General features: G+C 38.4%; 1 protein-coding gene across 5 annotated transcripts in view; it reads left to right on the top strand.

Moving 5' to 3' along the window:
• Window positions 1-449: 449 nt before the first annotated feature.
• The window catches only part of LOC121866057, a 91,257-nt gene continuing 71,982 nt past the window's right edge, over window positions 450-19,724 (top strand). For 3 of the 5 annotated variants that reach the window (XM_042365645.1, XM_042365646.1, XM_042365644.1), the window contains exons 1-3: window positions 450-793; window positions 5,324-5,933; window positions 7,021-7,379. In XM_042365645.1, the coding sequence (XP_042221579.1) occupies window positions 651-793; window positions 5,324-5,933; window positions 7,021-7,379 (1,112 nt within the window). In that variant the 5' untranslated portion in view covers window positions 450-650. Of the gene's footprint in view, window positions 794-5,323; window positions 5,934-7,020; window positions 7,380-13,886; window positions 13,972-19,724 lie in introns of those variants that run through there. The other 2 variants (XM_042365647.1, XM_042365648.1) reach the window with 2 other exon arrangements.

The following is a 19,724-nucleotide window of genomic DNA, read 5'->3' as shown; positions in this document are numbered from 1 at the left end:
GTTATTTTAACTGTTATAATTAGAAAATGTATGGAAACTCAAAAGTAACATGACTATTACCTGAGGCCGCACAATGAGAATGAGTTATGCACTTTGAGGTTACAATCCACGAATAACTAAATATGAAGGGTGATTAATGAGTCAAGAACAAAATAATATCCCTAGAAGGTATAAAAAGAAATGTTGATGCAGTTTCTGAAAATAACGGAAAAATAAAAATAGACTGGTAGCAATTCAGAGTTACACAATTAAGGAATATATAAGCTGTTGTGAGATTTTGCTGAATGCATTTGGTCTTTGTATCCCAACACACCTAAAACTGTTCTGACTGTACTAAGTGAAAACAATGAAAACCTTGTGATAAAAGCTGTGTCACTGTAGCAAGATTCTAGTGTTGTCAATTTCATATATGTAGCGGTATTAGCAAGTCCAGTTGGCAACGCTGACCAAAACAATATACACGTCAGTGTAGCTTGGCACAGTAGCTCAGTGGAAGAACCTCCATTTAAACGGCTGAAACCGTTGGTAATATGTTCCTGCAGTCTTAATAAGACAATGAGCTTTATCAAGAAGATTTTTATGAAAATGTGGAAGCAATATTTCTTAAACAATACCGTTGGGAGAGACCTCAAGTGGTACAAATAAGTGCGATGGCTAAACCTATGGAGTGTTATCGAGATCAACCAAACGAGATCTTACTTGGCCATACACATAGGAAGTGTTTAAGGCACAAGTGTACTAATGTGATGTACAAACTGATAATCGTCTTCGTCATTTTGTGTATCCAATATGGGTAAGTTGTTCCTGGTATAGTTTGTGTATCATACACAGGGCATAGGAAAAGTTGGGGTACTATTGTCCAAAATTGGTTTTGAATTTTTTTTAAGTTATGGAGAACTGCCATCTTATTTCGGTTATCTTATAATTATGTATGTGGACTGGAGCAAGGCTCTGGGAAGATCTTGTGTACCTAAACCACCTACTTTAAACAAATATTGCATGAGACAATTTCACTCTTACTTCTAAAAAAAACACAAACGGTGATGAGGATTTCCAATTTTTGCATTTTTTTTTATAAGATTAGTCTAGCATCTGCCATATACAGCTGGCACCATGTATTATGTTTGGTCTGTTGTTCATAAATACAGTCCATGCTTACCCTCACATGAATGCTTTCAGAGATTTCCATATAAATGTGTGCAGCGACTGCTACATTATTGTACCTGTATGTGATTTATACGAAATATGATGAACCAACCTAATCTCATCTAACGACGGTGTACTGTATTATCTTTTAATTAGGTTAGGTTAGGGCTTTACACTTGCAAGCATCACAAAGTATACGTAGTGGCTAAGTACTTACATAAGAACATAAGAACATAAGAAAGTGGGATACTGCAGGAGGCCGACTGGCCCATGCAGGGCAGATCCCTTTCACACCCATCCCAGCACTTCCATGTGCCTATCCAACTTCGTCTTGAAGCTCCCTAGCGTCCCCGATCCTACTATAGCACTCGGTAGCCTATTCCATATAGCACTCCTGGCAAGGAAGTTAGGTCAGGTTAGGTAGGATTTTTGGTTGGTCAGATCAGGTTCTATTAAGCTCTAATAAATTTCGCCTCTTTTATAATGATAATTTTCCATGAACAACAGAATAAGGTTAGGAATGTTTATAGCTTTACAACGATCGACTCATGGCAAAATAAAGGCCAAATGCTGCCAGTCACAGTCAAAGATAGTTCTCGCATTGTTCGCCAGTAATGGACTATTAGCCAATCAGAGCGCACTCGCAATAAAATAGCATTTGTAGGAACCTAGCCGGTCAATGCAAAGTATCCACTGCCTAAAGTATACGGTATATTGCTAAGGTCTGCAGATTTTCACCTTTATATTAATATCCTCATACCCAGTCTTTTTTTTTTTTTTTGTACTCCCAGCAGATTTTCATTTTTTGCATTACTGTACTTAAACACTGCAAAATATGGAAAGGATTGATAGAAATATTAATGTTATGCCCAACAAGCAAAAGCATCACTTATTATAAGTGATATTTTTTGGTAAGGTAATTTTATACTCTCCTTGTACAGTATACCTTCATTTATTGGTTAATTGTCTTACTTTATAAACAGGGGTAATACTTGACGACTGTGGTGTGCCCTTTGGTAACTTCTTTCACAGATTTCAGACAAATTATATTACAATACTGTATACAAAACTTATTCTTCTTGCACTTTTTGTCTGTTTCTTGTGGCAAGAAAACTTTATTGTTTTATGAAGAAATTTCTTAAGTTGGTGATAAAGGTATACAGTACCAATGTTGTTAAGTACAGTATTACCTTAAAGGCAGCTTTAATCATTAACAATAGTCTGTATTAAGTGTAACAGTTTGTACTGGTATGCCACAGCCTCTGCAGGCTCCTTATGCTGCTGTGAAATAAAACAAGCCATTACCTGTATTGAATTGTTTATATGCAGAAAGTTTCATTTCATCCAGAGGAACACCTCCTAGCAACCGCTCAATACACAGAAAGAATTGGCAATTTTAAAATAATTTTTTATAAAAGGTGATAGCTTTTATTGGTGCTACTATAGCATGCGGTTTACAAACATATCTTCAGTCTAACCTGACCTAAACTAACCTAAATATCTTGTAGAACACACCCTATAGTAGCACCTTTTTATTACAGGGGGTCCTCAAGTTATAAATGTCTGAGTTATGAACACTCATACCTCTACTGGGTCATTTTTCATTAATCATCCATCACCTTTTGACGATTTTTACTCATACCATTTAATCGATCTCTTCGCGAAATGATAGAATATTCTTGAATTTAATGGGGAATTCCAAAAATAAACACCGTGATGCGTAGGTGAATGGAAATTACATAACACTGTGCATCCGTCGCTTCTCGGCGTCATTGGGGAGTCCGGGAGGCAAAGCCCCCGTCTAAGTAGGACGTGGCCAGTTAGGTTAGGTTAGTACGTAGAACCTAATTTAGTTTTACTCTTATTTCCCATGTCAGAATCATCTAAAACTAGCGAAAAAAAAAAATCCTGTGAAAAGGGTAATGGTTGATTAACGAACAATGACCCTGTACTGAACTTACAAACATTTTCTAGTACAGCACTTACAACCATGAAACTATTTTGTTATACTATATATATGCTGTAGTATGCATGCATTGTTTCCACTATTTGTTATTTATGTGTTATAATTGTTTTGATTTTCTAGGCAAACATGGGGTTTTATTACAGTACTGTATTATTGCAAAATTAACATGGTGCTGAGTTAAGAACAAATACTCCTGTAAACCTATGAATGCAGTCCAGGAATGTAACCCATTCATAATTCCAGGACTTCCGGCACTAAATTTTATAACGTGACCGTTTCAAGAAATTACGAGAATGTGCCAATTTTATTATACTGTACAGGTACCTTTAATATTTTGGTGATAATGAAACGCTCCAGATGTAAATGGTAAATACAGTACAGGTATCCCTCATTTTGCATTAATTTACTTAATGTTAATTCGGTTTAGTGATAATAAAATTTTGTCACCCTTTCTCACTTAACAATTGGTCGAAATACGGTTTGGAGATAGCTTGACTCGACTCACCGGGAAGGAGAATAAACTGTGGATGAGGTGGCCTGTGAGATGGCATGTTGTGGAAAATAATTACAATACTCTAGTGTGGCTTAGAAATAAAGAAAATACAATCTAATGGAGTGAACATATGGAGGCAGTGGGCTGTAACTGCGTCACTGACTTGCACCCAGCTGTGCACGCTCCCCCCAATGTGATGTCACGATCACGACACTACCACACACATTTCTGAGGCAGCTGGATGACTAACCAGCTGGACTGTCACATTGTCCAGAGTATGGTTTGAGTGTGGATAAAGTAATTTTTTGTACCTAAGATATGTGCTATTGTATTTTATGATATGCTGTGTATAAAGTTTATTGTTTGTCATAGCAATTTTTTTAACTTTTTATATACAGTCTCCTCGACTTATGACAACCCGGACATACGACGGCCATGGTCGTATAAACTATTTTTCACATTACGTATTTTCGAGTCCCGGCGTAATTCCCTTTAAAATGGCTGGCAAGCGTAAAAGTGAGAGTTCTTGTGGTGCTGAGAAGAAAAAGAGACACCCATTTTAGAATTTCTATGTATTATTTTCGCCTTTTCGACTTACAACCTGGTCGTCAGGACGGAACCCCGTCGTAAGTTGAGGAGAGACTGCACTGTACTGTGTATGCAATTTGATATTTGTTTGAATTAGACTTGCCTTTTGTTCACTAAATCGTCTGACTCTGAACCTCGTCATTTATATAGAAGTTTGGTGTTAATAAATCGATCATCTAATTTCAAAGCTCATTTGTTATTATTATTAGGGAGTACAATACTGTACTACGTGTTTATTTCCCTGCCGTTTTAATCTGTTGTTCACCCTCTGTGCTTTACTGTTATCTCTCGTTTAGCAATAATTTAGCTTAATGTTCGGTTTTCAGGAACAGAATGCCATGGTTAAATGAGGTATACCTGCACATGTCATTGTCCTTCTACAAAGTTTTTGCTCGATCAAAAAATTTACATTTATAGCCACAAACACTTTACCAGTAACATAATTTCAGTTACAACTTGGATACTTTATGCTCAGAGTTGGAAAAATTTTATAGAACACCCAGTCACTTGTTTCCTGAACTGACTTCAGTTGTGGCAAATTTCTCCTGAACAGTGTTTCATACATATAAATGCATCCACAGAGGAACAACTAACCAGCTACAGTACTGCTACAATATAAGATTTATCATAGATAAAATGAACCAACCTACCTAATCTAATCTAATCTAATCTAATCTAATCTAATCTAATCTATCTAGTAGATTAAGGTAGATTCATCTTGTATAGTACAGTACTGTAGTACAGTAGTAGCTGGTATGTTTTGGAAGTGTTCCTGTTGATGAAAGGAAACTTTCCACAGGTATGCAGTGAATATGGCATCATTGCGCATTGACATAGATTAGTGTCCAGGATGGAAGAAATCGCCAAAAAATAATAATATGGGAATTGCAAATCCCTGTCATCTTGATGGGATTTTCTTGGAGTATGCAAGTACTGTACTATATATCTTCTATTAAACAATTTCCTTAAATTACTAGTTAATGTGTGATAGTGTTCCAGATACCCTGTGGCCATTTTGATTGGGTATACCGTACTGTATAGTATACAGTACCCTGTATATATATCTGTGCAGTACAGTGATGAAATATGTACTCCGTGAAGTAATATAAATTTTAATTTCTCATTTTCAGGTTCTGCCATGGTGAACTTGTCCCCCACAACACAGCCAAGGCCCCAGAAAATGAAAAACATAGCAAAGCTACGTCAACGCCACCTCCTTCTACGGTTGCAGAGAGATTTAATTTATTGTCTCAGCACAATGTGGATAGGGCAAAAAGTATGCTTGGCATAACTGTCAATCAAGAAAATGAATCCGGTTTAAAAGCTGCCTATAAAGCGGAAGATACCAAAAATATACTCAATTCCATAAAGAATGAATTTTTAACAAAGCACATTGCTGCAGAATCTCATAGAATCAAAGAAACTCCTAAGCAGTGTCATAAAGAATCGGCATTAGATACATTGAATAAACTTTCAACTCAAATACAGAGGAACCTAAATCGTATCAACTCTTCAGGCCCAAAAGAAGTTGAGCTATTGAAACCGAATTTGGAAAACAAAGAATTAAAGGTTTCCAGTAAGTTGAATGACATACGCCCTGTTGTAAATGAAAAGATGTTAAAGTGTAGGGAAAAATTTATAAATGTAATACGTAAAGGTATTATTGAAGATCAAGTGTCACAAGAAGTGAAGTTTGGAGTGAAATATCCATTGGTGAAGGTGACGGATGGAGCTAGTAAGGTATGTAATGTATGTTACTGTTTACTTATGATGTTCTGAACCTTAGTAGGTGGTAGGATTGTGCTGATCATCATCCACAGTCAATTGGTATGAATTGAATCATTGTGGAGTCTAAGGATTTAGTTTGTTTAGCACCATTCCCACATATGTAAATTAAGCTTGTGTATAAGTGTTAGTGTGGAATATTTCTACTTGTCGCAACTTTTCCAAATTGTTTTTTTACACTTGTCTTACACTATTCCTACTTTAAGGTTTCTGTACACTGATCCACCCCACAAAAAGTGTAAGGGGGGTAAAATTAACATAACCTCATTCAGCTACTATTTAAAATGGGGTAAAGCATGTAAAGTGATGAAAGTGATGGTCCATGGTCTCCCCTTTTAATCAAATATCAACTCCATCAACAGTGTGAGAAGTAGTGTTAAAAAAAGACATCTAATAGTTATGCTACCTTGCAAGTGATTTTTTTTTAACGGCTGTACACCATCTTAAATACAGTCTGAGAAAAATGTCCATTATTGAAATTAAGACTTGGTGAACAGTGCTTGATAACTGGAAGTTGTGGCACCAAAGGTGCTACCAGGGTCATGTAGCACTGAGCACAGATTTTATTAACTTTAAATAAGACAATTTTTAAAACTCGTGTACAGAACAAGTCCACTTTTTTTTCCTATACTGTACAATAAACAGAATTGCCCAAAACTGAAAGTTCTGTTGGGGGAATTTTTTTATTTTGAAAATTCTACTCATTGGTCATGGTTTCCAAATTTGTGGTTCAGTAAGTTTTATTGTTCATAATTATGTTCAGCTAATTTCAGAATTACAGTAGATTGCAGTACAGTACAGTATATTTATGAACTAAAGATGAGTGTTAAATTCTCTTTTGATAAGTATGTTTTCTAAGCAAATTGTTTTATATTTTTGAGATATAGGTGCATGTGCTCTACTCTTGATAGGAGGACTGAAAAGTGTACATGTATATTGTATAAAAAAAGGTAAATCATTCAGCAACAATGCTTCCTTATTATGACAGAAATAGCAAGTCTGGTACAGTAGTTTTAAAATGCCGTAATTTTTTCTGCCGCAGGATTTGATGGAAGAGAAGAAACACAAGGAAGTGATACATGAAACAGCTGTGGAAAACAAAATGCCTGACTTCTTACAACGAGTGAGTAAAGGAGAATTGGCAGGAAAGGCTGAGAACAAAGAACAGCTAAAGCCGGAAGTCTCGTATAAAAATGAGGTATTCTTTATCTCAGGAAAGTCATCTTTGTCCAATCAAGATGAGAACTGTGAGAAAGACAGTAAGGTAGATAAGAAAAGTGGTGGTGTTGAACACAATAAGTTGATGAAGGATGTTCATAAAAACACTGAGAAACTCACGCAAACAGATAAAAAGGAAAATAATGACACTCAAGATAAGCTGGTGAAGGAAACTGCTAATGGGTGAGTACACTGATCTTGTTATTATGTACGGTATTGCATTTACAAGGGGCAAAATGGCTTAAAAAATACAGCGCAGTGATGAATGTATCAAATGCTGCTAGATAATTTTAAATTTGCTGCTTCAAAATGCAATGTGTCGCTGGTTATTTTGCCCCTGCATAAATACAGTATACTGTATTGTAGTTCCTTTTTCATTCTGTGTGACTGTATTGTTAGTTGATATGTGTATGAGTACCTTTGTGTACGTACTTCCACTTGGATACCAGTGCATGTACAGTATGTGTATACATTATACTACTGTGTACTACTGTATTTGTCCAATACTATATATATATATATATATATATATATATATATATATATATATATATATATATATATATATATATATATATATATATATATATATATACACACACACGTGTTTATGAGCATTTGTTTATGATTTTGAAGTGTATGTGTCTACGTGCGTGCTTGTGAGTTACGTGGATAATGACAGTTGATGCATAACACAGGACAGGTAATCAGGACGGAGGCATGACGTCCCAGGGTGTGATGTAAGTCCATCATTGAATAATTAACGTAATCAATACCAGCATTACGTGACCCTTGGGTTGCCTACTTGACTCGATTCGTCACCCGACTGACTGGTCATCCGATATCTTTTCTTATCATATCTTTGAGTATCACATCTATAAACTTTGATATACTGTACTTTATAGCTTGTTTATAGGTTATTTTTACAGGTAAGTAAATTGAACTTTAATTATTTAGTTTTTTTATTTTAGTACAGTATTTTGGGTTCATGTGTGTTTATGCACTGTATTGTGTTGTTCATTTACTACGAATATGAAAACAATGTGTTTGGGGGCATTTGAAATATTTTAATATAATTTCCGTAACTTTATACTAGTAGTAAAAGAGGTTATGAATCTCAAGTACACAAAATGACTTTTGGAATCCCGACTTTGCCCGAAATTCATAGAAAATTGTATTGCCTATGGGCCTAAGTATTTATCGGACAAATATTAGAACTACCCGATGCTTTCATGTCACGTTTTACACTGATTTCCAAATGTGGCGTCACGCTAACCAAGCTATGAATGTTAGGGGCAACTCCTGGTGCAAAGTTCGTTCTGATTGTACTGATAACTATAGTACAGTGATACTAATTGGCCTTGCACTATCTGATATTTTCGTTTGCTCTCAGATCTCTTGACTTTTGCCTTCTAATGCTGATACGTTTTTACGTTTGTTAACTAGAAAGTTGCGTACGGACCTAAATTAATTATGTAATCGACAATGTACGTAAATATTTCTTCATGACTTTTGGTCCCCATTATTTGTTCAGAATCCGTCCAGTCTAGTTTTTGAATATTAGAAAAGTGCCTGAGCACAGTCAAGAATCTAAAGTTATCAAAACAAAGAGAAGCATTCTATAAAAGTGGATAGTCTGGTGCGTGTTGTTTGGAAGGCTAGTGAGCCTTGGCGCCACCAAAGTGCCCCTACACCTGCCTCCTAACCCACCTAAATTAGCTTTGGCGCTGCTAGGGGGCCGCCAGACAGTCGTCCTGCACCACCTATACTGGTGGTTCTCTAAAACATAAACAACAGGTTTATACTGGTAAAATGGCGGCGTCGGAGCCGCAAACAGATGAGTCGCAGTATGGCACTCATTTGGGAAATTAACCTTATGGTAAAAACAAAACGCAATTTGTTTGTATTACAATTTAAAATTTTCACTTTCATGTACCATGTTTAGGTTAATGCGACTCGCTTCTCCCTGATTTGTTAATGGCAACAGGGTGAAGTTTTTTTTTTGGGGGACCTGCCAGCTTTCCTGCTTCCACCTAGTATTCTAGTTGTCATTTCTGTACTATTAAACCACAGAATGTAGTACTCCGGTAGAGATACACCAGTCTCGGATATTCCAAGCTCAATGTGATGCTTGTTGAATTGTGTTAAAAAATTTTTTTCACTAATACTCCTGTAGATTTATTGATTAGAGACCAAGCGTAAGGACCCTCCTTGGAAATAGCACCTGGCAGCTTTGTCGGCTAAACCTTGGTCAAGTTGCCTTACTATATACAATTACTTACCTTCATTGTTTCTGCACAGGTAACTGTATACTCCCACGGTCTACGTGCATTGTATACCTATATTTTACACAGGAATAGAGATGCCGTGAAGTTAAACAAACCGCTCATGGAAACAAACAAATGTATTTGCGAATATCATAAAAAATATACTTATTAAAATACAATGATGAATACTTTTAAAATTAAATTTAGTTATATTACGTGACATGATATTTATAAATATCCTCATTATCGAGTATGGACCTTGACCACGGAAATGGCACAAACCAATCAGGCGGTAACGATACGTTCTGTCTGAGCGAGACGCTCCTGAAAATTGTCAACTCTTGGGGAAACAAAACGGAAAACAAACAAAACAGAAAACAGAAAAGTTAACGGAAAAAAGTGTTGTTAACCAGAACATGAGGAAAGTTAGAGTACAGTACTAGATGGTAGAGGTGCACCACGAGACTAATATGTGACTCGAAAGGTAAGCCCCGCCCACCCTGTGGTTTGTGGCCCGCCTTCCTGGCGCCTCCTCCATACTCATGCTTCCACCCCCATGTTCATCTTTGTGCGTGGGCTCACCCCCCCATTGTGTCACCAAGGTACCCATGAAAATTGTTACTTGGAGTTAAAGAGAAAGGAAATACCAGGGTCTATACTTAGGTTGAGGGGTGGGAGAACCTGCCGCCTGCCAACTCCTGTATGATATTTCTTTACTCTGAGATGTCCACAGTGGAAGTGTAGTTGAGAAGGATTAACGTAGGTTTTCCGGTCTAGAAAATTGTATTGTATCACATAAGTTTGATCTGGCGCATCTATGACATGTCCAAAAAAGAACAAAAAGCGAAAATAATGTACGTCACCCACTCACTTTTCCGGTTGGTAGAGGTTATCCTTATATAATTAGTGGGAGCTTGTTCGAATGTTGATATAATACTTACCTCGGTTAAAAAGATAAACCAATATTGCGTATACTTGTTAGCTACACACGATCTTGTAATTGGGGGGTGAATAATAAGGTGCAATGCATTTTGGATAACGGAAGCATACACTGTTATATGTTTGTTGATAGTCTGAAGCATTCTAGAATAACTATGACTCAATAAACACAACTTGACACAGTTATTACACTGGGGCCCGGGACCCATTCAGCAAGTTTTGTTCACCCCGAGAGGTTTAAAACCACAACATTGCTATTTTATTTTATTTATGTTTTTGAATTGTGTGGACCCCAGTGGAACCTTCCAGGCCGGTTGTAGATTTCTAAATGAGTGCAATGCTTGATCACAATTCATTTTTTAAAAACTTAATCATGGCGAATTTCGGGGTGTACTCAGTCGTGAAAATATACTTTAACACATACACATATATCGTTGTAGAAAACTAAGGACCACACCTAAATGTTAAAAAAAAAGCAGTTGATAACTAAATCAAGTCAACCTGAAAAGGGCATTGGTCTCAGTAATTGTCGCGTAATATTCAAATCCGTGTTGCTTTCAGGTACCAAAACATAATACTGTACAAAACTTAAGTCCCTAGTATCAGTATTAACAGATAGTCTTGCAAAAATCTGTATCCCATAATTTTTAGAGAGGGTGACAGCGCTAGGTTAGGTTTGGTGATTTTAAGTTGGTTAGGTTAGGTGATTTTAAGTTGATTAGGTTAGATGATTTTAAACTGGATAGATTCGCTTGGTTAAGATAGACCGACAAACACTATCCATCTAACAGTGTTGCCAGGAAAAAACACACGACCGACGGCGGAGAATGTCAGGCGATGGTGTAACTTGTGTGTTTTTTGGGATCCAGTCACGATCTTTCCTTTCCTTCCCCCTCTTTTTTTCTTCCTCATTCCTCTTCCCACGTTTCGTCAGCCCAATCCTTTTCTTTCCATCATCATCATCATCTTCTCTTTTTCCCTCACCATACTCTTTATCTCCCCTCAAATTTCACATATTTCTTCCATTTTCTCCTCCCCTCCCAAACCCTTCTTTGCCCCTTCCTTTCCCCACTCCCCACCTATTCAGCTTCCTCGTCTTCATAGTTCCCCAGTGCCCCTCCCTCCTTCACCTCCTCCCAACTATTCCCTCTACTCCTCCCCCCAGTTATTCCCCCTCCCCTCTTCCCAACTATTCCCCTACTTCTCCCAGTTATTCCTTTCCCTCTACTCCTCCTCCTCCTCCCATTATTCCCCCCTCCCTCTCCCTCCCTCCTCCTCCCAGCCCTCTCCTCTTCCTCCCAACTACCTCCCTCCTCTTCCTCCCAGCTATCTCTCCTCCTCCTCCCAGCCCCTCCCTCTCCTCCTCCCAGTTATTCCCCTCCCTCTCCTCCTCCTCCCAGCTATTCCCCCTCCCTTCAGCTTCTCCCCGGCGGCAAGAGAGTGTTGGGGGCGGTGGTGGGTAGTGACGTCATAACAGACAGTGGAGGTCGCCCCCACCACCGCCTCTGCACACAGTTTGCTCATTGATTTTACTACAAGCAGCGTGGTGCCTTTACACTCCTCCTCCTACTCCTTGGTTTTTACCTTAGTTCTCCTTTACTTGGGGTCTTTTGTACACGATAACAGACAAATGGTTTGGTATATCTACTTGAAACCAGATGCTCATATTTAGGGCGTTGATTTTTCGGGTCCTCTTGAAAATGTTTGTAATATGTGAGTCATGCATAGTTTTAAGGGTGTTGGTGGATAGATGCTCTTCTCATACACTGAATGTGGATTTTGAATGTTTTGGTGCCTCAGCTTAGTAAAGTAATTGTTTCAGTGTTAACGTGGGATGGTCAAATATTTTTTTGTATGGAGAGTTTACGTTATATAATTGTGATCACCTGAAAATTAGCCCCCCCAGTTTATTTTACCTTATGGTTCAACACTTTAGCTTAGGTTAGCGTTTGTGTGGTTAACTAACTTTAAGGTGAAATAAGCTAGGAGGGAATCTTCAGGTGATTTCTTATTTTGAAAGTTTGTCACAAAATTGTTGACTCGTATTAAGTGTTTTATGTTGAGTGTTGTTCCGTGACTGTGTGCTTTTGAGAAGGTAACGGCTTAGAGGCGGAGTCGTCTGAGATATGATTACTTCCTGGACGACTTGGCTGTTGGTGAATTACTGTTGATCGCCGCCATTAGATACTGACCTCAGTTACCTGTTCTGAATTTGAATGAATAAAAAACAATTATTGACAGATAGTCAATCAGACAGAACAGATGTACTCTCGTGGACAAAAGTTTGCTCCTTCCCAAACTGAAGCAGTATCGACCCGCACAGCACACCCGCACCAGATAACAATCAGGGTAAGTCAGTTCGGAGACTCATTCCCGTGTCTCAGTTTCACTTCAGGGAGCGAACTTTTGTCCACCATAGTACAGCGAATGTCATCAATTCCTGGCGCGACACAACATGTACACAGTGAAGGTGAAATTTACTTGACCACAGCATCAAATGTGTAGTGAGAGAGTGTACCTGTCACAGCGTGTTGCTTAACTCTCCACTCTGCTGGCGATAGTTTTACCCCCATTACATAGTTCATTCCATTTACTTTTGTTTTGTCGGAAGTCGCTCTACTCCATGTTAATTCTCCCAGGTTTACCGTGACGATATTTCATGAGTAAAGACATGTATATATTGATGGATATTAGAATTATTGACTTTAATCCTTTATCAATGAAGGTTCTTTAAATCGTAGTTGCCTTCGGATTGTTGGTGTGGCTGTCATCAAAAAGTTCCATATAAGGGTCAGCTAATTCGCTAGTGATTTATGAGGTACCGTGTATGTCACTGTTGCGCAGGTAACAGATTGGCAGGTGGTGGAGAAATGCCCCTCACACCCTCGCACCAGCTGGTTGGCTACCATCTGGATTATCGCTCGTAGTGTCATCAGGTGCAGCTCGCAAACTTAACCCGCTATTTTCAAGGCCGTCTTTTGCCCCGCCCACGCTACGTCATCTAGTTACCACATATCGATTATGTTCCCATTTTTATTTTGTAAAGTCACGTGAGATTTACAAATTCTTGAATAACTGTATTTTTATTTTATTTATATGGAAATAAATGTTTCTTTCGCTATGACTTTTGATATGTTTACTTAAAGATGCTTAGTAAATGGTAAATATGGAACCTTCGCCACGATAACAGTGGAGCTTGTGTACGTATGGATGTACTCTCATCTCAGCTGATCACTCCGCTGCCAGGCGATGGAGTGAACGAAGTACTTTGCCGGGTTTTCTAGATGTGCTTCATATTATATTAATTTCCCTGTGAGTTTTATATTTTCCTTGACATCTTGTACACATTTTTCGAGTATTACTAAATCATTTAAATTTACAAGGGCATTGGAAATTGATAGCAACATTATTCCTGGCCTGCGATGATCAATGTCATGGTGCGGTACGACAGCATAGCGTAGGATAGCTGTCGTCAGCGTCTGGTGGTAACTCCCAGGTCATGGTGCAGACCGTCAGAGTAGGATCTGTGAATCCACGCGGGAATGACGGTGCGTGTGCCCGGCTGTTGTGTATGTGTTTAGTGTTAGTGAAACAATGAGTGTATATCTCAACTATTCTGGAAATTGGGTTACAGTGCATAAACACGACGCCTTCAAAGTTGAATCTAAACCCAAACATGAAATGGAATGAACTCTCGAAGAAAAACATATCATGCCGGTAGTGATGACGGAAGCTGCCTGTGAACTGAATTTAAATATCCCAAACTGTGTTGCCGAGTAAACTGCACATCCTAAATAGTGAGATAGTGTTTGTGGACTTAAGATCCTTCTTTTCTGTTCAGATAAAAAAGGTCACAAGTGGAAAGTACATCTCCCACGAAAACAAAGTTATTATGTAAGACGATAATGCCGAAATGGAGGCGAATCGGTAGCTCCTTGTGAGATTTTCGGTACATACTCCTGTTAATATTTGATTGATTACTCTTATTTCCCTTTAAGAAGGTAATTGGGGTTTATATTTTACTTTAATTTTGAAAGTTACAATGTGTGTTGCCCATGATATTTGAGGCCACGTCTGATGTATTGTGCTTTGTTGATTTTCAAGGAGGGAGATAAAGTTGATTTCCCGTCATATATTACCCGAAATGGAAAACGTGAGCTAACCTGCTATGGTGGCTTGTGCAAATAAACCTACGGCAAGTTAGGTTAATTCTGGAGTTCTTTTAGGAAATTGACTCTTCCTCCTGAATCATCTATGTTGTGCCAACCAATTGTTTAGTTGACGTGGATGTCTCGTATCTAAATCTGTGACAGGTGTAGTTGTTTGTCCAAGTCTGTGGCAGGTGTAGGTGCTTCTTTGTCTAAATCTGTGATATGTGCAGGGTTTTTATTCTAAATTTATGACATTTTATTTCTGTAGTCAGGTGTAATTGTTTCGAAGAAAGTTCGTGGCGGGATCAGGTCTTCCTTTGTCTAAATCTTTGGCAGGTGTCGCTTGTGGAGCAGGTGTGTAAGAATGTCATGCTTGGGGGACAGGTGTATAACAATGTGTCACCCTTGGGGGACAGGTGTGTAAGAATGTGTCACCCTTGGGGGACAGGTGTATAAGAATGTGTCACCCTTGGGGGACAGGTGTATAAGAATGTGTCACCCTTGGGGGACAGGTGTGTAAGAATGTGTCACCCTTGGGGGCAGGTTTGTAAGAATGTGTCACGCTTGTGGGGCAGGTGAGTAAGAATGTGTTACGCTTGGGGGGGCAGGTGTGTAAGAATGTGTCACGTTTGGGGTCATGTGTAAGGGAGCACTTAATGTTACACCTAAGGCCGCGACATCTGTACCTGTGTTACTGTTATTTTAAGAGATTTTCACGTATATTCATCCTCCCCTTCAGTAGTGATGGCAGATTCCGCGCTGGCTCACCTGTAATTAAGTTTGGACGTCTGTATCTGCGCTGTTGGATATGAATTAATAAAATGAAATAATCTGACACTAAAAAGGGATGGAAATTGTACCGTCTCCCAATTTGGACTTGGCTCGCTGGGATCCCTATTTACCTTGTGTGGTGTGTGAATTTTGGTCATGGGTGTAAAAGGCCGAGTTTAAGCTTACATCATTAGCACCAGTGGGGTTGTTTGATCATATATATATATATATATATTCTATGGACAAATTTAACCATGAAATAAAAGGATAACGAGATCATCTGGACATGAAATCGCTTTGGATGGGATTGGGGATTATTTTACTCCCTGATGGAAGGGTCGCCGTGTATATGTATACTGTATAGTAAGGCCGTGAAATAATTTGTGAGCAAAATTGCATCAGATGAAAACAATTCCTGCCTCTCCATTTATATGCGAGTTATATTGTTAACACTGTGGTGGGGGATTTTGTACCTCACACTGTACACATTTGGCCTCCCGTGTTTTCATTATTCTCGCCGAATGAAGCAGGGGGGGGGGGTTGTGATGAGACATACTATATTGAATTTTGAAGTACAGAATATGATAACTGCAATATTAGAAGAAGAAAACAGTTAGAATTGTGTTTTATGACGCGGAAGGCAGGTATTTCAAGTGCTATTGTATTGAATTAGAATTTTGGATGATGTTTTTCACTAAATTCAGTAGCAATTTACTCGTTTTGTAATGCATGACCTTTCACGTACAGTAGTGAAATTCTAATCTGCCATTTTTGTTCTTGTTTACGTTACTACCATCACATACCAGGAAAAAAGGACCGGAAAAATAATTGATAGTACGTTATATATTGTGTAGCTTTTGCCACACCCTGTATAGGAAGTGAACCGCTAAAAGAATCACCATTCACATAGTGTATGAATCCTTGTGTAGTGTGTATAATATGGTGTAGTGTATGAATCCTTGTGTAGTGTGTATAATATGGTGTATGAATCCTTGTGTAGTGTGTGTAATATGGTGTAGTGTATGAATCCTTGTGTAGTGTGTATAATATGGTGTAGTGTGTATAATATGGTGTAGTATGAATCCTTGTGTAGTGTGTATAATATGGTGTAGTGTATGAATCCTTGTGTAGTGTGTATAATATGGTGTAGTATGAATCCTTGTGTAGTGTGTATAATATGGTGTAGTGTATGAATCCTTGTGTAGTGTGTATAATATGGTGTAGTGTATGAATCCTTGTGTAGTGTGTATAATATGGTGTAGTGTATGAATCCTTGTGTAGTGTGTGTAATATGGTTTAGTATGAATCCTTGTGTAGTGTGTATAATATGGTGTAGTATGAATCCTTGTGTAGTGTGTATAATATGGTGTAGTGTATGAAACCTTGTGTAGTGTGTATAATATGGTATAGTGCTGTATAGTGTATATCGCATGTCCTAACACTGGTCTACTTACCTGATAGTGAAGGGCGGTAATATACTGTATTTTTATTCGATTCTATCATATCACCCACCGCGTTTACCGCCCTTGTATTGGTGTTATTTTTCATTGTTTGGTTTATATGACCACACGCGGGTTTTATTGTGTTAGATCATGATACGGCGGGGATGCTGTTGTCATTCTTGTTGGAGCATTGTTTTTAGTTTTCATTCTTCGGTCGTATTTACGTAGATACTGTACCGGATATTGTTAGTAGTGAAGCAGTGACTCGTTTGCTTCAGTTCGTACACTTGATATATATTTATTTATTTATGGTCTGGTGTAAATGTTGAAAGTTGTTTTTATGTATTTTGGTGTTTCATCGGCCCCAGTCTTTAACCCTCTGAACCCTGGTGAGTTAAATCCCCCCCTCCCTCTTCCTCTTCCTCAAAGGGTTAAATCATCATCCTCAAAGGTTTAAACCCCCGTCTTCAGAGCTTTAAACCATCATCCTCAAAAGGTCAAGCAACGTTCACTGTCAGTTTCTACATTACGCGGCAACTTTAGAAATACTTTGTAATAGAAAGCAGGTTTGACATAAGTCGGTGGCGGCTTTATGAGAGCGAGAGCATGTTGGTGAATAAAGATTTAATTCGCATTTGTATATATTTTTGGGTTAAATTTACGGAGAAACATCAATACCACCAACCAGCTGGACTATGTGATGAGAGAGACATTGGTTATTTAGACAACACAAATTAACTTTACCTAATTTGATCTTAGTTAATTTTCAGTTGGTTTGGCCAGGTTTAGTTGTAAGATTTCACCTGCTGGGGAACTAATCTTGGTGTGAGTGTTAAGGAGTTTGTACAGTATAGTATAGTATATATATTTGCACACTTACAGTATGTACCAGCTGGTAGGGCGGGCATTGTTGTTGGTGGATGGTCGTGATGCGCCTCTGTTTTCCCGGTGTGTGCTGACGTGGTCTTACTGATAGTGGGGGGCGGCGGCGGCTGCCTACCTGGCCTGCACAGGTGAGAGATGGTAATATCATCATAATATATCGACGTCATTTTTCTCTCAACCATTTTTTAGTATTTTGTAACATTTTTTTTTCGCATTGGAAGATTTGCAGTTTGTTTTTTGTGAACATATTTATTTTTTCATTTAAGTTACTTTCAAGCTATAATGCATTACGGTAAAGAATCCAGTCTGTGGAAATTTTTTGAAGGGTTTTAGTTATGACAATATTGGTTACATTTTTTCCTTAGTTCACGCTAGCTTTATAAATATATCAAGGCCTGTCGTTTCCTCACCTGCCGTTAGGAGGAAAATCCAAAGTACGAAGTTGTGAGAATCTAGGGTAGTGTTGTTCTAGAAATATCTCAGTCTACGTGTTATATCGAGGCGGACGGACATACACTCGTGGGAACTACTGCAGGAGTGAGGAGTTATCAGCTTTGAGTTAATGTTTCTAGAATGTTCAGGCACGAAGGACCTGATGCTTCGATGACGTCTTGAAAATATCTAAATTGGTGTAAATATAAATAAGTTGCTGTTACCTTTCACTGTGTGTGTGTTATGCCAGCATTGACTATTATAGGTTTGGCTTACAGAGAATCAATAAGTTAACTTTTGAAACATATGTAAAAATATCAACTGGACGCCGGGATATACTGATTAAATATTAAATTACGTTTAAACAAATGAACACGTAGAGATGTAAACTGTAGCGGATGTATCGGGTGAGTGTTCCAGGGTTTATTGTGGGAGTAAGCAGCGTCCAGAAGGCAACATTACTTACTGTACTAGTGACGTGGCTCTTTCCAGACAACCACTCACGCACTGTCTCCCTCATATCTCTCTCTCTTTCGTTTTTTGATTGGACACACACACACACACACACACACACACACACATATATATATATATATATATATATATATATATATATATATATATATATATATATATATCTTTCCTCAGGCTCTGTGGCTTAGAGTACAACCTGCGAATAATTTATCATGTAGCTACAGCGGATTCGTGTAAATCTATATATGTATAATCTTACCTTTAGATGTGGGCTGAATGACTATATTTTATAGATATATCCCTACATGACTCACGAACAAAGAGCAAATAAATAAAATTTCTCACCGTGGAACTTGACCGCGATGATATACAATATATATATATATATATATATATATATATATATATATATATATATATATATATATATATATATATATATATATATATATATATTTTGCTTGTAATCATGTTCACGCTTATATCTCTCTTAAATTTTCATGTCAAATTACAGCAGGTGTGTGTGTGTGTGTGTGTGCGCGCGTGCGTGCGTGCGTGTTTTTACCATCCCAGGGAGCGTGTGGGGTGTAGAGGGAGTGATGATGAGTGGCAGACCTTCACTAGTGTTGGCGAGGGGCTGCCGACTGCCTGCTCCTGTTCGTCGCTCCTGTCCTGCCCTGCCTCAGTTCCTCCTCCCCCACACGTGCTGCATATACCGTAAAGCCGTCATATATTGGACTTGGGTAGATCAGGGGATAGGCTAGCGTGTCAGGGGTGGGGGATAGGTTAGGGGATCTAGGATATGTCAGGTTAGGGGATTGGGGATATGTTAAGGGATCAAGGATTGGTTAGGAAATTGAGGACAGGTTTGGGGAGCGTTGGTGGTTACGGGATTGGGTTAGGCTAGGGGATTGGGGTTAGGTACCGTTAAAGGGATTTGAGGCTAGGGGCTCGGCGGGCGAAATGTAGCGTGAGGGAAGATATGGCACAACTTTTTTTTTTTATAAATGTAGGAAGAATTTAACGTTAAATACAGAACGAGGATAACTACCAAGGGGAAATAAGCTTTACCTGGTGTTAAGTTCAAGGTAATTAAAGCTGTTTTGTGTGAGTGAGTGTGATGTTATATGATCTGTGTGGGCTTGTAATTGAGCATATATGTCAAAC

This window comes from Homarus americanus, unplaced genomic scaffold (genome assembly GCF_018991925.1).
Source record: "Homarus americanus isolate GMGI-L3 unplaced genomic scaffold, GMGI_Hamer_2.0 scaffold4854, whole genome shotgun sequence".
Lineage (NCBI taxonomy): Eukaryota > Metazoa > Arthropoda > Malacostraca > Decapoda > Nephropidae > Homarus > Homarus americanus.
This window is presented reverse-complemented; position numbering and strand designations above follow the sequence as displayed.